Consider the following 19,523-nt stretch of genomic DNA (forward strand, 5'->3'; position numbering starts at 1 on the left):
CCCCCCGCCGGCCACCCCAAGGCCGTCCCACTACACGAGGGGAAGGCGGCTGCAGCCAGCGGGCTCGGACTTGGATTCCAGCTTCCCGAACGTTTGGCAGCAGGGTCGCCTGTGGGGCTCGGGGCTCGCTGGCCCCCTGCTTTGCAGGCGGCTGGTTGCAGCCAGACTCTGCCCCTCATCTCTGGGCCTTCCCTCCCGCCCTGTCTCCTGTCCTGGGACCATTCGTCCGAGGCTCCACTCCCAGGCAAAACACTGAGATCCCTTCCCCAAATTTTTAAATTAAATTTAATTAATTTACTAAGAATGTAAAGTAAAAAAGTATCGCATGTGAAATGAAATACGAAGCATTATCTCAGCTGTGTAAAGAGAAAATGTGTGTGCGCGCGCGCACAGTGGAGCGACTGTGAGGGCCTGCCCCATGTTGTCCCTGGAAGTTTCTGGGTGGTGGAATCTGGGTCGTTTTTACCTTTTTTTTTTTACCCCAGCCTTTCCCTACTTTCAAGTTTCTTCAATGGGCATGTATTTTTACCCCCTAAAATCAGGAAAAGCAATACACATTTTTTAAAAAGAAAAATATTCCTTCCCATTCTACCAGAAACCAACTTTCTCCTTCGTTGGGAAACCACTCTTGTGTTCACAGAGCAAGTCGCAGGAACAGCTTCTGCCAGGCCTATGGAGGAGAAGACACACTGGGCTGGACTGGAGGAGGGACAGCCCGGGAGAGACAGGGCTTGCATCAGGTACCAAAGAAGGCCAGAGGGCAGTTCTCCCTCCCAAAAAACAGACGCAACACAGTGTATGATCGCAAGAATCCAAACTGCTTAGTAACCCACCCACCAGGCTTTGCGTTGCTCCATTTGCTTCATTTTCCACTTCCTCAGGAATCTCTCTCACAACACACAAACCTAGAGAAGACCAGCCTTGAGAACATTCCGGGATGTGGCCAGACTTCGGATGTCTTGACAAGGAAAGCTGGATTAAGAGTTATAAATCTAAAGGGGAATGTGCTCTTGGGGGATAGATAAGAGAGAGAGAAGCCCTACAAGACGGCCTTGATGAGGCAGCAGGAGGGGGGGGCTGAGGGCAAAGTACCAGCCGCCCCCCCCCCCCCCTTAACACCCCCCCTTGGGAGACTCAAAACAAAAAAAAGAAAGGAAAGAACAAAAAAAAAAAAAAAAAGGTTAAAATGATAAGAGTCTCCACCCTTTTATAAGAAAAAGGCAATCTCATCAATAGCCTGAAGTCCAGGAACTCCCTACTGTCTTAATGTTAATGCTTTGCCAGAGGGAAAAACCACTTTAGCTAGGTCTCCAGAAATAGCTAGGCCGCCAGCAATGTGAGTCTTTAGCACGTGAAAATCCCTTTAAAAAACTTCCTCTTGACTTCACTTCCCCCAGCCCCATAATATATAAGGAGTCATTCTTCACAGCCCCAGTGCAGCTCTTTCTGACCCCGGGTCCTGTCCCCAGCTTTAATAAAATCAATCACCTTTTTGCACTAAAGGCGTCTTCAAAAATTCTTTCTTGGCCAGCAACTCTGAACCCCACTACCACCCCAAAACTTCATCAGGCCTCACCCTGAGAACGTCCTGGAATGGGTGTGAAATCTTAGCAGCTCTCCACCAAAAAACCCCAGCGCCCAAAGCTCAGAGAGCAAGGTCCTCAGACGCAGTGCTAGAGAAGGTGTCCGGGGCAAGCAGCTTAGCTGTGCTCCCTGACAGACCTACAGACCTACCTTACACTTGGCTACCCTTCCCCCGCCAAAAAGCCCCAAGAGAAAGAACATCATATTCATAAACCCTCCTGTCTTTACAGCAGGATGAGGCCAATACGGTATGCATGGCATGGCAGAAGCCGACGACAGACTGCTTCGCATTCTGTGGACACATTGCCCAGGGTTTTAAGGCAGAGTGTAGATATTCCCGAAACTGCATAGGTCAGTAGCTTCAGGCTCTGTGAAATTACTCTTTGGAGTGACCCACCAAGGGTCTTTTCACAGGCCTTTTTTTTTTTTTTTTTTTAACGTTTATTTATTATTAAGAGACAGAGAGAGACCATGAGCAGGGAGAGAGGGAGACACAGAATCCAAAGCCGGCTCCAGGCTCCAAGCTGTCAGCACAGAGCCCGACAAGGGGCTTGAACCCACAAACCGAGAGATCATGACCTGAGCTGACGAAGGACGCTTAACTGACTGAGCCACCCAGGCGTCCCTCTTCACAACCCTTTAAAATCCCATTATCTCCCGAAGGCAATTTCAAATGCCTATACCCTTCCTTTTGCAGCAGTCAGCATTGGGCGTGTGTGGCGCGTGAGACACACACACACACACACGCACAATAAATACATTATATATATACATATACACACACACAAATAGATATATACATATATATGTACACAAATACATATACATATATATACAAATAATAGAATATATACACACATATGTTAAATATAATATATACATATATAACAAATAGAATGGACAATCACATAATAAATAAGAATATATACATATATAATTAAATGTGTATAAACACAAACATATATACAGAGAGCAACTTCGAAGTTAATTTTGGAAATATTTAATTTTTCTCCTGGAATGTACCATTTACCATTTACATGAAGCAACAAATAAGTACTTTTCAGTTTAGAGAGAACCTTGGCTTCGGATGTCTGTTTCCAGACACTAAGAGAGAGCTCTCACCATTCACAGCCCGGAAAGGCAATTTCATTGTTAACCTTTAGGAGGTTAACCCACCGCTTGAGTTCGGTTGGCTCCTTTGATTTACAAAGTGTCCTTATGTACTTATTTTTTTTGATACACAATTAAAAGAAAAAAGATTTCATAAATTTAAAAGAATTCATTCCTGATGGTCTTTTTAAGCACCCCAAATAAAACTATATTTGGTTTTTGTTTTCATCAGTCATAGACGTACATAGTTTCAAGTGTCAGAGACTTAGTATGGAAAATGACAGGCCCTGATTCACACCCCACCACAGTGTTCTATTACCCATCTTTTTAATTTCTTTTGCTATGTATTTCCAAGTTTGTAAACACACTTGTATTCCTACTTCCTGTCTCTTCACATTTACGCATTAATAAACTTCCCACTGTGGAAGGTGAAAATGTAGTCCTCTCACTGACACACTCCACATGCCTCTCTCTCTCTCTCTCTCTCTCTCTCTCTCTCTCTCTCACACACACACAGTATAGTTACCTGCCATTTAACTAGATCAATATCTAATTTTACATCAATGTGACCAAGTAAACACTATCCACAGCTGGATCATGTGGTATACTGTGTTTGTTCTTCATGTATAACTTTTTGTTTTTACTGGAGTTAAAAATTGCTTTTTTGTTTAGTTTTCTCTGCATTTATCACTAACACATCCCTAAAATCTCCTCCAGTTATCTAGATCTCCTCTCAGTACTTCCAAACTTTCAGGTGTTTCACCTTCTTGGGGCTATCTTTCCAGAGCTTCTGTCCAGCTCCCATGCGAACTGGGAGCATGGCTGTCTTCCTGGGCCCTCCTTTCTCCTACTGCGAAATCACATCTCCCCGTCTGTTGGTTTACTTCTCCCTTTTTCTTCCTGAGAAGGGTTGTGGAAGATAGTTTTCAAGACTTTGCATGTCTGTAGTCTGCATTCACTCTTCCTTGAGATTGGATGGGCACACAATTGAGGTAGGAAATAATTTTCATTCAGAAGTGTGCAGGTCTACTTTCTAGAGTTCCTGTCGAGAAGTCTGATGTCAAACTGATTGTTGACCCTTTGAAGTGTATTTTGGTCTTTCTGCTTATAAGGCCTTGCCCCAGCACTCTGCAATTTCATGCACTGCTATGGGGCATCTTCGTTGTTATGCTGACCACCTGACATGCTCTTTCAATCTGGAGATGCAATCTTTAGATTCTGGAAAATGTTCTTGAATTATTCACTTCTTTCCTCATGCTGGCATATTTTACTAAGACATTGGGCCTCCTGAACCTACTCCCTGATTTTCTTATTGTGTCTTATTTTGCATCTCTCTCTTTTTCTCAACATTCTGGAAAATGGTCTCAATGTTATCTTTTATTCTTTCTTTGAAATTTTTATTTCTGTCATCACATTAAAAAATTATCTTTTAACATTTAAGATTTATTTATTTTTGAGAGACAGAGAGAGACAGAGCATGAGCAGGGGTGGAGCAGAGAGAGAGAGAGACAGAGTCTGAAGCAGGCTCCAGGCTCTGAGCTGTCAGCACAGAGCGTGATGCGGAGCTCACTCACAGAACCACGAGATCATGACATGAGCTGAAGTCAGACGCTTACCTGACTGAGCTACCCAGGCACCCCTGCCATCATATTTTAAATTTCCAGGATCTTTATTGTTTTTGGATTGCTCCCTTTTGAGTTTCTGCTTTTGGCCATGGCTGCACGGCTCCTCCTGGGACAGTACTCCTGCAGACAACTCTCAGGGATGGACAAAATATAAAAACCAGTGACCCCAAAACATTGGAGAGTGACTCCAAGGGAGTCTTCACAAGGGAGGGACTCTTCACCACTTTCTCCACTTTGACGTCAGACCTGGCAGTGATCACATTCCCACGGTTCGGGGCTGCCCGTGGCCACCTTCCTCACCAGGTAGGAGAGGAGCTGGGAAGTAAGCTGGAAATAAGCTACAGACAGAAGCGTAGATGGGGAGAAAGCAGTAGAGAATCCTGACAGGCTCAGGCATCAGGACCAGCCAGTCCTCAAGGGAGGCCTGTCCTTCAACTTGTCAGTCAGGTGAGCCTGTAAACTCTCTGCTTGAGCTGCTTGGAGCTGACTTTTTTATTTCCATCAAAAATGTCCAGTCGGGGGAGGGGGGGGCACCTGAGTGGCTCAGGTGGTTAAGCATAGGACTCTTGGTTTCGGCTCAGGTCATGATCTCACAGTTTGTGGGTTCAAGTCCCACATCAGGCTCTGTGCTGACAGCACAGAGGGGTTCTCTCTCTCCCACTCTCTTCCCTTCCCCTGCTTCCTCTCTCTCTTTCTCAAAGTAAATAAAGATTTTTTTTTTAATGTCCAGTCTGATAGAAAACATACAAAGCACAGTGACTGGAGAGAGGAACAGAGAATGTCTGACCTACAAATCCTAGAAAAACCTGCAAAAGGTACATCTCAACATCTTCCCAACAGAGAAGCACAATGACCTGTGTCTCAAATTTCACTAACAGCAAATAGCACTTACAGGGACTCTGGCTCAACAATAATGATTTAATCGTTAGCTGCCAGGCCCGAAATTGCACTCAATGACTGTAGGTGGCGGTTCCCATTAGAACAGCCCTGCTGAATAAGCTGGCACCTGACCCTTGGGACCACGCGGCCCAGTGGTCTTCACCAGCACCTGTCCCTTCAGGGCTTGGGCTCCCAAACGTCTCCAGGTCCATGTGCTCAGCTGTGTGCCCACTCACTCTGCCCCAGTAGTGGGGACTTGGGGACAGCGTGGAGCCAGCTGGGGTGGGGCCAGAGATAAAGCTTGAAGAAGTGCTGCTTCCCCATGTGATACGTGCCTTGGTTTCTCCAGGTGGGGAAGGTGAGAGTGGAGATGGGCCAAACCCACTGGGGCCCCACAGGGAGAAGGTCTGTGTGGCCTGGGATCAAATCCCAGTCCTGACAACCGGCGATTTCCTCATGCTCCCCTGCCTCAGTTTCCCCTACCACTTGGTAGAACACACTTGCCCCAGCTACTTACAGCCTAACCCTAACCTTAACCCTAACCCAGCCTGTGTACCTACCGCCTGTAGGTACCTCACCTCAGCAAAAGCTTTTTCCCCCGGGCCCCTGGGCCCCCGAAGATACACCCCCAACGCCGCTGTGCTGCCACAGACGTGTCCCCAAATCACCTTTCTTCACGGCCTAACTCTCCTCTCCTCAACTTACTCACTGAACCGTTCTCTCACTCCTGCAATGTTTTTTTTTTTTTTTATCTCCTATTTACGTGTTTGCTCTTTTTATTATGTTTCCTCTTCCCTGACTCTGTGGCATGCTACCTTCAACGTCGGTCCATGAGAACCCAGTATTCCGACATGAGTGGGGTCAAGCTGAGGACCAACAGGTATAATTCGTGTTTGCTGCACTTAACTAATTCTTCAAAAACTCTGTCCATCAAAATGAGATAAAAACACACAAAAACTTCTAGAACAAAGCCTGTTGGAATGCTCATTGAGTGAGTCAGAATAACAGAGAGAAGAGATATAATTTTAGCCTTCTAAAAAAAAAAAAAAAAAGGAAGCGTCAAATGCCAAGCCATTCACTCCACTTTTAGCTCCACAGGATGAATAAATAATTTAGCGATCTATTTCAGTTCGGGCACCACCTGCTTCTCTCTCTTCTAGTGAGCACGCAGGCATAGATGTGAGCCACCACGCAGGAGAATTCTCTGCTGGCGTAAATATCGGTTAAATATCACTTACAAACATATTCATCTCTGAGAGGATGACTTTTGAGAAATGCACCTAACGTTAAGGGAAAAGATCAGAAAGCAGCCCTGTGACCACCAGAGTCTGGGAGGAGGGGCTTCCTTTTGAGGGGCGAGGAAGATGTTCTAAAACTGGAAAGTGCTGGCCGTTGTATAAAATGCCACTTCATTGTTCACTTTAAAACGGTTTTAGGGGGCGCCTGGGTGGCCCAGTCGGTTAAGTGGCCGACTTCGGCTCAGGTCATGATCTCGCGGTCCGTGAGTTCGAGTCCCGCGTCAGGCTCTGTGCTGACAGCTCGGAGCCTGGAGCCTGTTTCAGATTCTGTGTCTCCCTCTCTCTCTCTGACCCTCCCCCATTCATGCTCTGTCTCTCTCTGTCTCAAAAATAAATAAACGTTAAAAAAAAAATTAAAAAAAAAAATAAAACGGTTTTAGGGGCGCCTGGGTAGCTTAGTTGGTTAAGTGTCCGACTCTTGGTTTCGTATGGGATCATGATCTCGTGGTCTGTGAGTTTGAGCCTCACATCAGGTTTGCTGCTGTCAGTGTGGAGCCCGCTTGGGATCTTCTGTCCCCCTCTCTCTGCCCCGCCCCTGTTTGTGTGTGCTCGCTCTCTCTCTCTCTCTCTCTCTCAAAAATAAACATTTAAAAATAAAATAATAAAATAAAATAACATAAAATGGTTTGTTTTACATTATGTGAACTTCACTTCAAAGAAAACGTATGCACATACGTCCTTCTCAGAGTTGGCTTGCATGGCTCTTTGGATCAGAAGGGCCCTCCGCTGGAAGATGCTGGGGTGCCTCACAGAACCAAGTGGTGGGAAGGGCTCAGGGCGGCGACAAGTTTGACCCACAGCCAAGGCCAGTGCCAGCCCCTCAGTGGGCCCCTTGCATTTCTAAACAGTTCTAAAAGCAAGTCACATTCGAAACAGGGACTTGATGTGTGATCATCACGTTTACACAGAGGTCAGTGACTAAAATTAACATCAGTGATCTCTCTGCAGAACTCCTTTTTGAAAAGTATGTTCCTAGGGTGTCCGGGTGGCTCAGCTGGTTAAGCATCCGACTCTTGGTTTCAGCTCAGGTCATGATCTCACGGTTCATGGGATCGAGCCCTGTGTATTTTTTTAAATATATGTAAATACATATATATATATATAGAGAGAGAGAGAGAGAGAGAGAGAGAGGGAGAGAGAGGGGGAGAGAGAGAGATAGTGAGTGGGGGAGGGACAGAGAGAAAGAGAGAGAGAGAGGCAGGGCATGAGCAGGGGAGGGTCAGAGAGAGGGAGACACAGAATCCAAAGCAGGCTCCAGGTTCTGAGCTGTCAGCACACAGAGCGCGACATGGGGCTCGAACCCCCGAGCCGTGAGATCATGACCTGAGCTGAAGTCGGACGCTCAACCGACTGAGCCCCCCAGGCGACCCTAAAGTGCTCAGTTCTTGATGATATTGGCACCCTTCCTGAAAAGCCCACTTTAGCCAGCGGCTGCCCACCTGGCCCCTGGGGCACTGTGGGCTCCAGGCCCCCTGATAACTCCTGGCTGGGACACTCTGCTCACTTAGATGTTCAGTTCATCCAGCCAGCGGTGCTGTATTCTAGCAAGTTCCTACGTCAACTGAACCCACCCAATGAGGCTGCGTGTGTCTTCAGAAGGAGCTCCGAGCCTTCTGGTTCAGCCTCCTACTTCTGGAGTTGCAGGAGTTGAGACGGTGTGATGTCTTGGGGAAGGATATGCCCTCATCACTGGTCATGGCCATAACCAGCTAAGTGACCATCCCAAAGCCAGAAAGTAAACCCAGGCACCTGTCTGCGCCCCAGAAGACAGTTTGGGATGAACCACCCTGAACAAGGAGTCATCTCCACTCCCCTGAAAGATGCCAGGGGCCTCATAAATAACCGTGGTCCCAGGCACTAAGTGTCAGAGAGGCGAGAGGCTGGACCCTGCTGGCAGCACATGGATCACCTGTATGTCACTATGGACAGAGGGAGAGTAAGTGGGGGGCCAGCCGGGGATGTGCTAGGCACATGCGGGCCCCTGTGCTGAGCCGCTGTCACCACAGCACAGCTGGGAAGCACCCACACTGGCTCCCTGAGAAGCCCACAGAAGTGGCAGGTACCCAGGAAGACGGCGGCAGCCGGGGCCTCATCTCTGGGAAGGGGGCTGGGGGCGGGAGGGCTGCCGGAGACAGAGTGCCCAGAGCTGCCTCCTAGGGTCATGCATGGCCAGGTCCTCACAGCCCGTGGGCGTGGTGGGGCCCTGAGGTGGGTCACCAAGCTGGACACCTTTGTGACCACAGTTTCCTGTCTGAGAGAAGACGGCAGGCCCTCTTCAGCTGGACCAGCCCTGATACTGCTCCTGTTCAGACAGGAGGCACGGTGTGGGCTCAGCTCAGCCTCGGCCAATGTCACCACCAGCTGGGCCCTGAGCTCCAGGCCCAGGTGGTTCTTCTGAGTCCGTGGCTGCCTCCAGACACCACAGCAGGGCCTGGTCTCTCCCAGGCTTCCCCACCCAGCGGCACACCCTTTGGGCCAAGTGTGATAACCCCAAGACAGTGTGGGAGGGAAGGATAGAGTCCCTGTGTCACCTGCAGCAGGACCAGGGGCCAGCTCCTGGCAGGCCCCTACCCTCCCCTGACTGTCACCTGTCAGGAGAGAGCAGAGCCAGAGGGTGCTTGGCCACACAGGAGACAGAGGTCAATTGCAAAGTCCATTCCCTCCCTCATTTAAACTGCACACAGAGACTCCAGGAAGGACTTTCTCCTGCAACCTTCCTGCGGAGTGGGGCCCTGCCCACAACTCAACTTCACAGTCATGAGCAGATACATGTCCATTGTTGTAAGCCCCCCATCTGTGGTGGTTTGATACAGCAGCCCCAGGACATGGACACACTGTCCAACTGAGCTCCCACACTGTGCCCCCACTGCCCACCCTGCCCAGCGCTCATGGAGAGGGCGCTCAGGGCCAAGGACAGGCTCCTGGCCTCGCAGGATGGACCCCAGGTCTCATGCCTCTGGCCTTCCCTCTCTGGACATAAAGCCACCGTGACACTATTTAAACCCACAAGGCAGTGGTCTGCCTTCTGGAATGCGCACATCACTCTAAACTGAAATAGGTTTTACTTCCAAATGGGTTTTCTCAGTCTAAGAGAGAAGCTAATGTTCTACACATCTATCAATTTATTTTTCCCATTAAGATACTTTCCAGCCTTCTGATTAGGGTCCGCTAGAATTTAATGCATGTATTTACTATTCTGCCTCCATAAATTTCTTTTTCAACCAAACAAAATGCCACCTGTGTCACAAGTGACAATATGGTTCAAATACATGAGCAAACTCAGCTGAGTCCCACTTGGGGTGGGCAATTCATTAATTATTGGCTACAGGGCGCCCGATGGCTCAGTCGGTTGAGCATTCAACTCTTGATTTCAGCTCAGGTCATGATCTCATGGTGGTTGTTTTTTGTTTTTAATTTTTTTTAATGTTTATTTTTGAGAGAGAGAGAGAGAGACAGAGCGTGAACAGGAGTGGAGCAGAGAGACAGGCAGACACAGAATCAGAAGCAGGCTCCAGGCTCCAAGCACAGAGCCCAACGCGGGGCTCGAACTCACAAACCGCAAGATCGTGACCTGGGCTGAAGTCAGATGCTCATCGACTGAGCCACCCAGGCGCCCCTATCATGGTTTGTGAGATTGAGCCCCGCGTCGGGCCCTCACGGAGCTTGCTTGGGCTTCTCTCTCTCCTTCTCTCTCTGACCCACCCTGTGTGCACGCACACACTCCCTCTCAGAATAAATACACATTTAAAATAAAGTGAAATAGGGGCGCCTGGGTGGCGCAGTCGGTTAAGCGTCCGACTTCAGCCAGGTCACGATCTCGCGGTCCGTGGGTTCGAGCCCCGCGTCAGGCTCTGGGCTGATGGCTCAGAGCCTGGAGCCTGTTTCCGATTCTGTGTCTCCCTCTCTCTCTGCCCCTCCCCCGTTCATGCTCTGTCTCTCTCTGTCCCAAAAATAAATAAAAGTTGAAAAAAAAATTTTTTTTTAAATAAAGTGAAATAAACCTGTAACTCTATGTGCGCCTAACCTCAGTCGGTTGGCCAGAGAGAGACAAGCTGGGAGAAGCTGTTGTGAACCAGAAGAAATGCACTAAACCGCAGGCACTGTGCGCACTGGCGGGAGGGGGCTGCAGGCAGAGGAAGAAGGTGACTCTAGAACAGCATCTGCAGAGGGTAAAATCCTCAGTTCAGAGGAGGGGGCGGGCGGCATCACTGGAACCGAGGTGCCTTGTTTACAGACAAAGAGGCAGTGACCCGCTCACAGAACCCCAAAGTCCGGCATCTCTGGCAGCAGGCCACGCGAGGTGGGGGGAGCTGACCCACACACGGGCGGCCTCTGGGGCCGAAATGGTGCAGGCGTGGGGCCAGCTTCAGGAGGTGCGGGAGCTGCCCCACAACCTGGAGCCCAGGCAGAGGGCGGTCCAGGTCTAGTGGGGAGACTGGTTGAGGCCTCCAAGGAGGAAAGCTGAAGAGAGGTACTTTTTTTTTTTTTTTAAGTTTATTTATTTATTTTGAGAGCGGGAGCGAGAGAGAGAGAGAGAGAGAGACAGAGAGAGAGCGAGCTTGTGTGTGCGTGAGTCGGGGAGGGGCAGAGAGAGAGGGAGAGAGAATCCCAAGCAGACTCTGCACTGTCAGCCAAGAGCCCGATGTGGGGCTCAATCTCATGAACTGTGAGATCATGACCTGAGCCTAAATTGAGAGTCTGACACTTGACCGACTGAACCGCCCTGAGAGGCACTTGCGAAGAAGGCAAACCCCGATGACATCATCGGGAGCCGCTATCTTCTGTGGTGACTGCCTTTTGCGTGGTTTTGTTTGTGGGTCTGATAAAGTCTACATCTGTGATGTTTTAAGCCCAACCCCTTGGACATTGCAGCTCTTTTCAGTTTTTGCTTATACACAATCCCTTCCTTGTAGCCAATTAAGCTGAAGCAGCCTGGGAAGAAAGCCCCAAACGTTTGAAAAAAAATCTCTTAATGGGAAGTGAGCCGATAGCCTGCAAATTCAAGCGATAGGTTCCATTGCTTCCGATATACCTTGCTCCTTCTCTTCACCCCAGAAGGCCCAAGCGAGGAGTGAGCAGGTGCAGCCAGCAGGACCAAGGCAGAGCCACGTGGCCGTCAGCTGGGAGCGCCCAGTGCTAGTGGCAGAGGACACAGCAGGGGGTGGGTGGCTGGGGGTCTCCGTCCAGAAGCTGACCGTCTGCACAGGAGGAACCTGGGCCAGCCGGTGGGATCCGAGCCCCTCCTTGTCCATCACCCAAAGTCAGGGTTACCTGGGTTGGGGTTCAAGGCTAGACTGAAGGGGCAATCCCCACTGTAGGAAGGAGGCGCCACAGGACATGGGGACGTGGGGCTGAATGATTGGCTTTGAAGAAGAGAAAATCTGATACAAATGCAGTTTTATTCTTCTCAAATACATGGAAGCACGGACGACATAATTTTTAAAGCAACAGTGTTGAAGAAACTTACCGTGTGCTCGTGGCGGCACCACAGGAGGTAAGGAGGTGCGAGAGCATCTCCTTCTCAAGGAAATAACTTGGGATACAATACAATTCGAGTCTCAGTTCAAACGTGCAAGAGACGGCTTTATAAATCGGGTTTCAAATCCTGCAGTGGTTGCCACGGGAAACCGGCAGAGTAGCTCTGACCTCGGCAGATCCACCGGGGTCTGCAGCACTGCAGAAGGCAGCAGGGGTGTGCGACCACCTCCTGGCGCAACACTTGTCCAAGGCGAATAGAAAGGAGAAGAACCCCACAACAGGATCACTCAGCAATAACGTTCTGATGGTCTTCCCAGGGAAGAAAAGCCACTTCTCTGCGCCTTTTCTGAACCAGAGGGGCCACAGAGGGGCCCAGAGCCAGGCACCCCATCTACATTCCTGCTCTCACCCATGCTGTCTGACCTTGAGGGAGTACTCACCCTCTCTGCGCCTAATTTATCTCATGAGATGATTCTTCTACACTCTCAATAAGGGGGGTTGTTATTACAGCTGCTAGCAAAAACGAAGCAGAAAAAGAAAGATGGAATTTTCCTGTGGGCAAAAGGGAGCTGGTGAAACAGCCAGGAGAAAGCAGTGAGAGAAAATAAGTCTCTTTGGGGAAAAAGCTGGGAGGCAACAGATTGTAGAATTTCGTGTCAGTTTAATCTACCTCCCTCTCCCAACTAGAAACTCAGCAATCAGAGAAGGAAAGGTAACAGGCTGGTGCTGGAAACATCACCAGCTGGGGCCAAGGGGAGAAACTGTCAGCAGGGAACAGGGGAAGAGGGGCCCAGCTGTGGCCTTGACTTCACTCCCCCAGCCAGGGCCAGGCTGTCCAGGTCTTTTCTCCCCACTTCGGCCTGGAAGAAGAGGCTGAACGAAGATCCCCCAGAGGCTCCGGGGTCAGCAGGCCCCAAAGTGAGAGGTGGGCCCCTTAGCTCTTCTACGTGTGTATCACACTTCAACAAAACGTTATAAAAGGAGAGAGAGAGAGAGAGAGAGAGAGACAAAGAACCCAACCTAAAATGAAACCTGACCCAAGGAACAGAAGGACATTCATCCTAGTTACTTCATGCAGAAGAGCAATTTAACGAAAGCATTAAGTTGGAAAAAAAGAGATTTTTTATTTTATTTATTTTTTTTTTTAATTTTTTTTAACGTTGTATTTATTTTTGAGACAGAGAGAGACAGAGCATGAGCAGGGGAGGGTCAGAGAGAGAGGGAGACACAGAATCGGAAACAGGCTCCAGGCTCTGAGCTGTCAGCCCAGAGCCTGATGCGGGGCTTGAACTCACGGACCATGAGATCATGACCTGAGCCGAAGACAGACGCCCAACCGACTGAGCCACCCAGGCGCCCCAAAAAGAGATTTTTTAAATGAAATAAATTATCTAAGGAAAAAATTTAAATGTTTGTTTATTTATTTAAAGTTTATTTGTCTTGGGAGAGAGAGAGCGCAAGCAGGGGAGGGGCAGAGAGAAACAGAGAATCCCAAGCAGGGTCCACGCTGCCAGCGCAAAGCCCAACGCAGGGCTCCATCTCATGAACTGTGAGATCATGACCTGGGCCGAAATCAATAGTCAGACACTCAACCCACAGAGCCACCCAGACGTCCCTATTTAAAGAAAAAATTTTTTTAATTTTAAATTAAAGGGGTGTCTGGGTGGCTCAGTGGGTTGAGCGTCCAACTTCAGCTCAGGTCATGATCTCACGGCTCGTGAGTTCAAGCCCCGCATCGGGCTCTGTGCTGACAGCTGAGCCTGGAGCCTGCTTTGGATTCTGTGTCTCCCTCTTTCTGTGCCCCTAACTCACTCGCATTCTGTCTCTGTCTCTCCCAAAAATAAATAAACATTAAAAAAATTTTTTTTAATTTTAAATTAAAATTGTAAAAGAGAGAAAATGCAGATCAAAGCATTATCACTGAAATAATAAAAAAAGAAATAGCCAGAAACAATTTTCTAAGGTAAAAATTACCAACAAATAGGAAAGGCTTGAGATGCTCACAGAAATTCAGAAGAGACAGAAAGATGAAAGCAATTAGAAGTGAATGGATGGGGAAGGCAAGAAGACACGACCTAACATCAGGTAATGGGTGCAGAAGGCAGAATGATCTCACCCACCCCCACAGGGTACCCACACTCTGATGTTCACAGTGTGACTCCATTAGGTTACATGGCAAAGGGGCATTAAGGCTGCCGAAGGAATTAGGTTTGCTGATCAGGTGACTTTAAAATACAGAGATTATCCTGGATTATCAAATGGGCCCCAGCGCCATCATAAGGGCTCTTACAAGCAGAAGAGGGAGACTGAGTCAGGCTGCAGCGGTGCAGCTAGAGAAAGGAGGCAGTGTGGAAGGCGAGAATGGGGCTTGGAGCCAGGGAGTGCAGAAGGTTCTAGAAGCTGGAAAAGGCAAGCCAACAGACTCACCGCCAGCACCTCCAGAAAGGACGCAGCCCCTGTCGACACACCTTGACCTTAGCACAGGGACACTGGGCCCACCCAGGATTGTCAGGTAAGAAATCTGTGTTTTACCTAAGTTTACGGCAATTTGCTCAGCAGTCATAGAAAACCAATACAATTGGTGTCTCTGAAGCAGAAACACCCATCAGTGTAACAGAAGATGTTTTAGGAACATAAAGTAAATTTCCCCGAAATTAAAAAAAAAAAAAAAAAGCCGGCAAATTCAAAGAGTACACAGTGTATCAGAAGTTCAACACCAAGCATTCAACTTTGAGACACTCCAACTAAAAAGAAAAGGCTAATCTACCCCCACCCCACCCCCACCCCACCCCCACCCCGGGGGGAAGGGAGGCAGGGGAGCCAGCTGACCTCAGGCTCCAGCACCCACATCCAACCCCAGGGCCATCCAACCCCAGGGCCCTGGAACAATGGCTACAAAGTGTGGCAGGAAAGAGAATACCACCCGAGAATCTATTGTAACCTGTCGGAGATACTGTTCACAGATAAAGACAACAGACATCCTCAACCATGAAAGCTCTCAGGAAATACCAGCCCTTCCTAAAAAATGAAATGTGGCTAATTAGAGGGACAGCAAAATAAAGAACTCACACACACAGTGGTGGTGAAGACTCATAGTCAGCACCCAAGACACTTGAACATCTAACTAGTACCAAGCAGCTATGGACACGGCAGCCCAGGTTCAGAAACCCGGGCAAAGTAAGAGCCACACAGGCTGCATGCACAGGTTGGGGGTGGGGCGGGGATGGAGAGACTTGCTGAAAAGCGCTCTCCTTCCAACGCCCAGAAGGGATGCAGAATGACCCACGGAAATAATAACGTAATTGATGCCAACTTCATGCAATTTTGTGGAAAGTGTCTTTTTCACCTAAATCCTCCCCTCTGTGTTGAGGAAAAACCTTTATTTTTTTATTAAAAGAATTTTTTCAATGTTTATTTTTTTATTTTTGAGAGAGAAAGAGAGAGAGAGAGTGCGAGCAGGGCAGGGGCAGAGAGAGAGGGAGACACAGAATCTGAAGCAGGCTCCAGGCTCTGAGCTGTCTGTCAGCACAGAGCCCCATGCGGGGCTGGAACCCACAAACTGTGAGATCATGACCTGAGCCAAAGTCGGACCCTTAACCAACTGAGCCACCCAGGTGCCCCTGAGGAAAAACCTTTAGAAGAAAGTGTTAACCAGTTGCTTCTACAAGTCCTCGGCTGGGCTTGTGACACAAAGTGGTGCGTCAGAGCAGCCCCAAGGCGCTGTTCAAACCAACCAGAAGGGAGCTCTGCCCACATTCCTGCTAAGTGCCCCACATCACTCACCCACTATAGAACTCAAAACCACAGCTGCCCCCCCCCCCCACCCCCAGGCACACAGATTTATAAGAACCGTGCATCTCTTCTGTGCTCATCCATCCATGGAGCCCCAGGCTCTGCGGACCCCCGCCCTTTGCCAGCTTAAGCCCCAGAGCTGGGCTGTCCAGCAGGGCTCTACCACATCTGTCACTAGCCAAGCGTCGTGCTGAGCGTGTGAAATGTGGCTAATAGGAACCTTTAATTGTATTTCATTTTAACTGCCCTAAATTTAAAAAGTCACACGTGGCTGATGGCATCGCCTTGGAGAACACAGTTCTGGAATCAGTGGCCAAATGTGGATTTTCACAAGGCCCTGGGGTGAAGAGTCCGTGGTTCTCCAAAACCACCCCAAGCTCTCCCCCACCCCTCCAACCTCCTAGGCCTGCCCCAGGCCACCCAGCAGCTGCTCTGTTCCTTGCTCTGGAACCACAGACTCCCTCCCTCAGCCAACCCTGCAGGCCACTTTTTCTCTTTACATCCCTCACCCCCACCTTGTGCCCTACCACAACCTTTGCCCTGGACTCCCTGCCCCTCTTGCCTCAAGTCAAGTTTATCTCTGGATCCAGGACTTCCCCCTGTGCACTGTCTTCTCAATTCTGCCCTGCCTGGTCAGGGCAGGAAGCAAACCTAGGCTGGCTTGAACATCAAGATTCCACTCCCTGGGCTGCCCTCCTCGGTTCCTGGGGAACAGACTGCAAGGCCAGGAGATAGGGGGGGTAGGACCCTGAGCAACCAGGTATGGCTGCAAGTGTGCCTTCTGTCCCTGGAATGTCCCCCGAAAGTGATGGCAGGAGGTGCCCTTCACAGCCACCCAACCTGTGCCATCAGAGCAGCCTGCTGGGTGAAGACCTTGGCTCTCCTGCCTCCCTGCCCAGGTTTCTGCCCACTTCACCTTCCTCTCCTCTCCTCTCCCCTGCCCTGCTTTCCCGCCTAATGTCTACCCGGCCTTGGGGGCTGCGGCCCTCAAACCTCAAACTTTGGGAACCCTCCGCCCACTACGCTCAGCTTTGAGTCCTGAGCTCCCCTGGACCTGGAACCCACTCTCCTTCATTTCACACCAGTGTTTGCCTTCCTCGGCCCCGAGGGTCATTTGGGTTTCCTGCCCTCCTGGGCTTGTTCACCAGGGCGAGAAGCCCCTCAGACTCGCCAAGAGCCCTGGAGAAGCCTCCAGACTAGTTCTCCCGCTTCCTCCCCGCTTCCACTCCACCCACGCGCAGAGCCACCACCTGGGAGCCTCCGCCCGCTGCGCTCTGATCCCGCTCCCAACCCCGCCCGCCTGTTCCATAACCCCCACGCATCCTTTCCAAACGCGTCTCACGCACTGGCGGTCTCCCGGATGGGCCCACTCACAGCAGCCCAGCCGACCTCCTCCCCAAACCCCACCTGCGAGGTCCGCTCCCTTCCGCCTCGTAGACATCCCGGGCCGAAAGGACCCCAGCGTCCAGTGCAGCCGCTAGTTCCCGCCGGGAAGCCGACTTTGATGAGGCTATGGAGGACGCGCTGTGTTCCCCACGTGCGGAAACCGGGGTGTAGCCAGGGCAGCCCGAGTAGCGCGCGCCCGACCCAGGCAGAGAGGCGGGTGGGGAGCCCCGCGCTCCCCAATCGCCGGCCCCTCGCGCACTCCACACCCTCGGCCCCGCTCGCGGTCCCTGGCTCTGCGCCCCCAGTTCCTCGGTGCGCTACTCCGGTGCCTGGGCCCGGCTTCCCCCGCCCGCTGCGCGCTCTCCAGACCCGCTCCGCTCGGTCCCCTTGAGCTTCTTGGCCCGCCGCTCGCTCCCAGGCCCCCTGCGCACTCCCCGGGCCCCGCTCCTCCCGGAAGGCCCCCCGTTCGCTCCTCGGCCCCCCGTTGGCTCCCCTGGCCCCCGCGCGTTCTCCGGGTCTCGCTCCTCCCGGCCCGCCGCGCGCTCCCCCGCTCTGCTCCCCTCCAACCTGGCCCCGCGCTCACCCGCCGGGTGGCCGTACGGGGACTCGGCCGCGCCATCCTGCAGGCTCGCCAGGATCTCGCCTTTGCCCACGTCGCTGTCGCCCACCAGCAAGAACTTGAGCAGGAAGTCGTAGGCGCGGACCGGGCTGCCCAGGGTGCTGCTCATCGTGCCGCCGCCGGCGCCGGCGCCCATGCCCGGCCCACGGGACGGTGCAGAGGCGGCGACCGGGCACCGAGGCGCTGAGCGGGCCCAGCCGTCCGCAGATCGCCGCGCGCCCCCGGCCCCCGCAGCTGACAGCGCGCGGCCCCGCCCCGCCACGCCATTGGCGAGACTCAGTTGCTAGGGGTGCTGCGCGCGCTCATTGGCTGGGATGCCCGTCCATCTCTCTTTCGTCTCCGCCTCCAGGCCGACGTCCACCCGCTCCTCCTGGGAGGATGAGGTCGTCCCTGCCAATGCAGGCTGATGGGCGGGGCGAGGGAGGGGCTGAGGACAAGGTTGTTACGGCCACAGCCAATGAGGTCCCGAGGCGGGGTGGGGCGGAGCCAGGGGCGGGGAGGCAGCGGGTGGAGCCGGGCCTCGCACTCCCAAGGAGCCGGGAGGGCGGTGCTGGGCCCGGGTCGGGGCGGGGCAGCAGGGGAGGGCTACCCTGCTGCCGCGGCCTCCACGCCCTGTCACCCACCTGGAGACGTCGCTAGGCCGGGTGGGGGAGCCACACGGGCGAGTTCCGTTTTCGGACGTGCGGTCGGGAGGCCAGGGCCAGGTCGCCTTGTGTCAAAGTTCCCTGTCCTGGTGAGCCCGGGCTCGCCGTGGCCCCACCGCTCCTCCAGAGCCTCGTCTTTGTCCCGGAGTGCGTGGGTGCACGTGCCTATGTGCTTATCGATGTGCATCTATGTGCCTCCGCTTGTGTGCGTGTGTGTGCGCGCGCGCAAGTGTCTATGCACGTGCGTCTGTGTGCGTTTACAGGTGCTGTGTGAGTGTGTCTGTGCAGGTGCTGGGGGAGAGGACAAGGTAGGGACTCTGCAGTCCCCAGACTTCTCTCACCATCCAGGGCCCTGGGGAGAGATTGGCCCGAATTGCTCTCAGGCCCAATCCCAGAACTCCCATGTAGGGATTGGCGCTGGTGGGAATCAATCCATGCCTATCTTGGGATCAATCAACTGTAGTAGGGGGCTCTGGCCCGCAACCCACAGGAAAGGTCCTGTATGCTTGGCAACCCTGTATCCATTCATTAGAATGTATCTTAATATGCGTAACCAAGGTCCCCACCTGACGACCCCCAGGGTCCTACCTCGAGGTGTGGTTGGATCTGGCGGTGCACCCTGTGCTGGGCAGAGGGGGGTCTGCATGCCATCTAATTAAAATGGCCCGCTCGCACGCCCTACATCTCCACATGCGGGGCTAACTGTCCCCAGCGCCAGGAAAGGTGCAATGACTCCCTTGGCGCAATGGACTCCCTTGGTGCATTCATAAGCACCAGGTGAAGCAGCAGGTGCAGATTCACAAACACACACAAATGCTGAGAAGCCTCTATCTGGGCCGGTTGCAAACAGAAGGGGCCTGTCTTCACCAGCTTGGGCTGCTGTGACAAAATGCCCTAGGTTGGGGGCTTAAACAAGCAGACATTTACTTCTCACCATTCTGCAGGTTAGAAGTCCTGACCAAGGTGCTAGCTGTTTTGGTTCCTGGTGAGACCCTCCTCCTGGCTTGCAGACAGCTGCTTTCCTACTATGTCCTCACACAGTGGGGGGAGAGAGAGAGAGAGAGAGAGAGAGAGAGAGAGAGAGAGAGAGAGAGAGAGAGAGAGAGAG

The 19,523-nt window shown here is 51.7% G+C and overlaps 1 protein-coding gene across 3 annotated transcripts in view; it reads right to left on the reverse strand.

The window, feature by feature from the left end:
- The window catches only part of RAB40B (RAB40B, member RAS oncogene family), a 24,523-nt gene extending 6,519 nt beyond the window's left edge, over positions 1 to 18,004 (reverse strand). For 2 of the 3 annotated variants that reach the window (XM_040456749.1, XM_040456751.1), the window contains exon 1: positions 17,736 to 18,004. In XM_040456749.1, coding sequence (XP_040312683.1) covers positions 17,736 to 17,907 — 172 coding nt within the window. In that variant the 5' untranslated portion in view covers positions 17,908 to 18,004. The remainder of the gene's footprint in view (positions 1 to 17,735) is intronic. The other variant, XM_040456750.1, reaches the window with a different exon arrangement.
- Between the last annotated feature and the right edge of the window lie 1,519 nt (positions 18,005 to 19,523).

This window comes from Herpailurus yagouaroundi, unplaced genomic scaffold, assembly GCF_014898765.1.
Source record: "Herpailurus yagouaroundi ecotype Mexico unplaced genomic scaffold, PumYag 217, whole genome shotgun sequence".
In the NCBI taxonomy this organism is placed as follows: domain Eukaryota; kingdom Metazoa; phylum Chordata; class Mammalia; order Carnivora; family Felidae; genus Herpailurus; species Herpailurus yagouaroundi.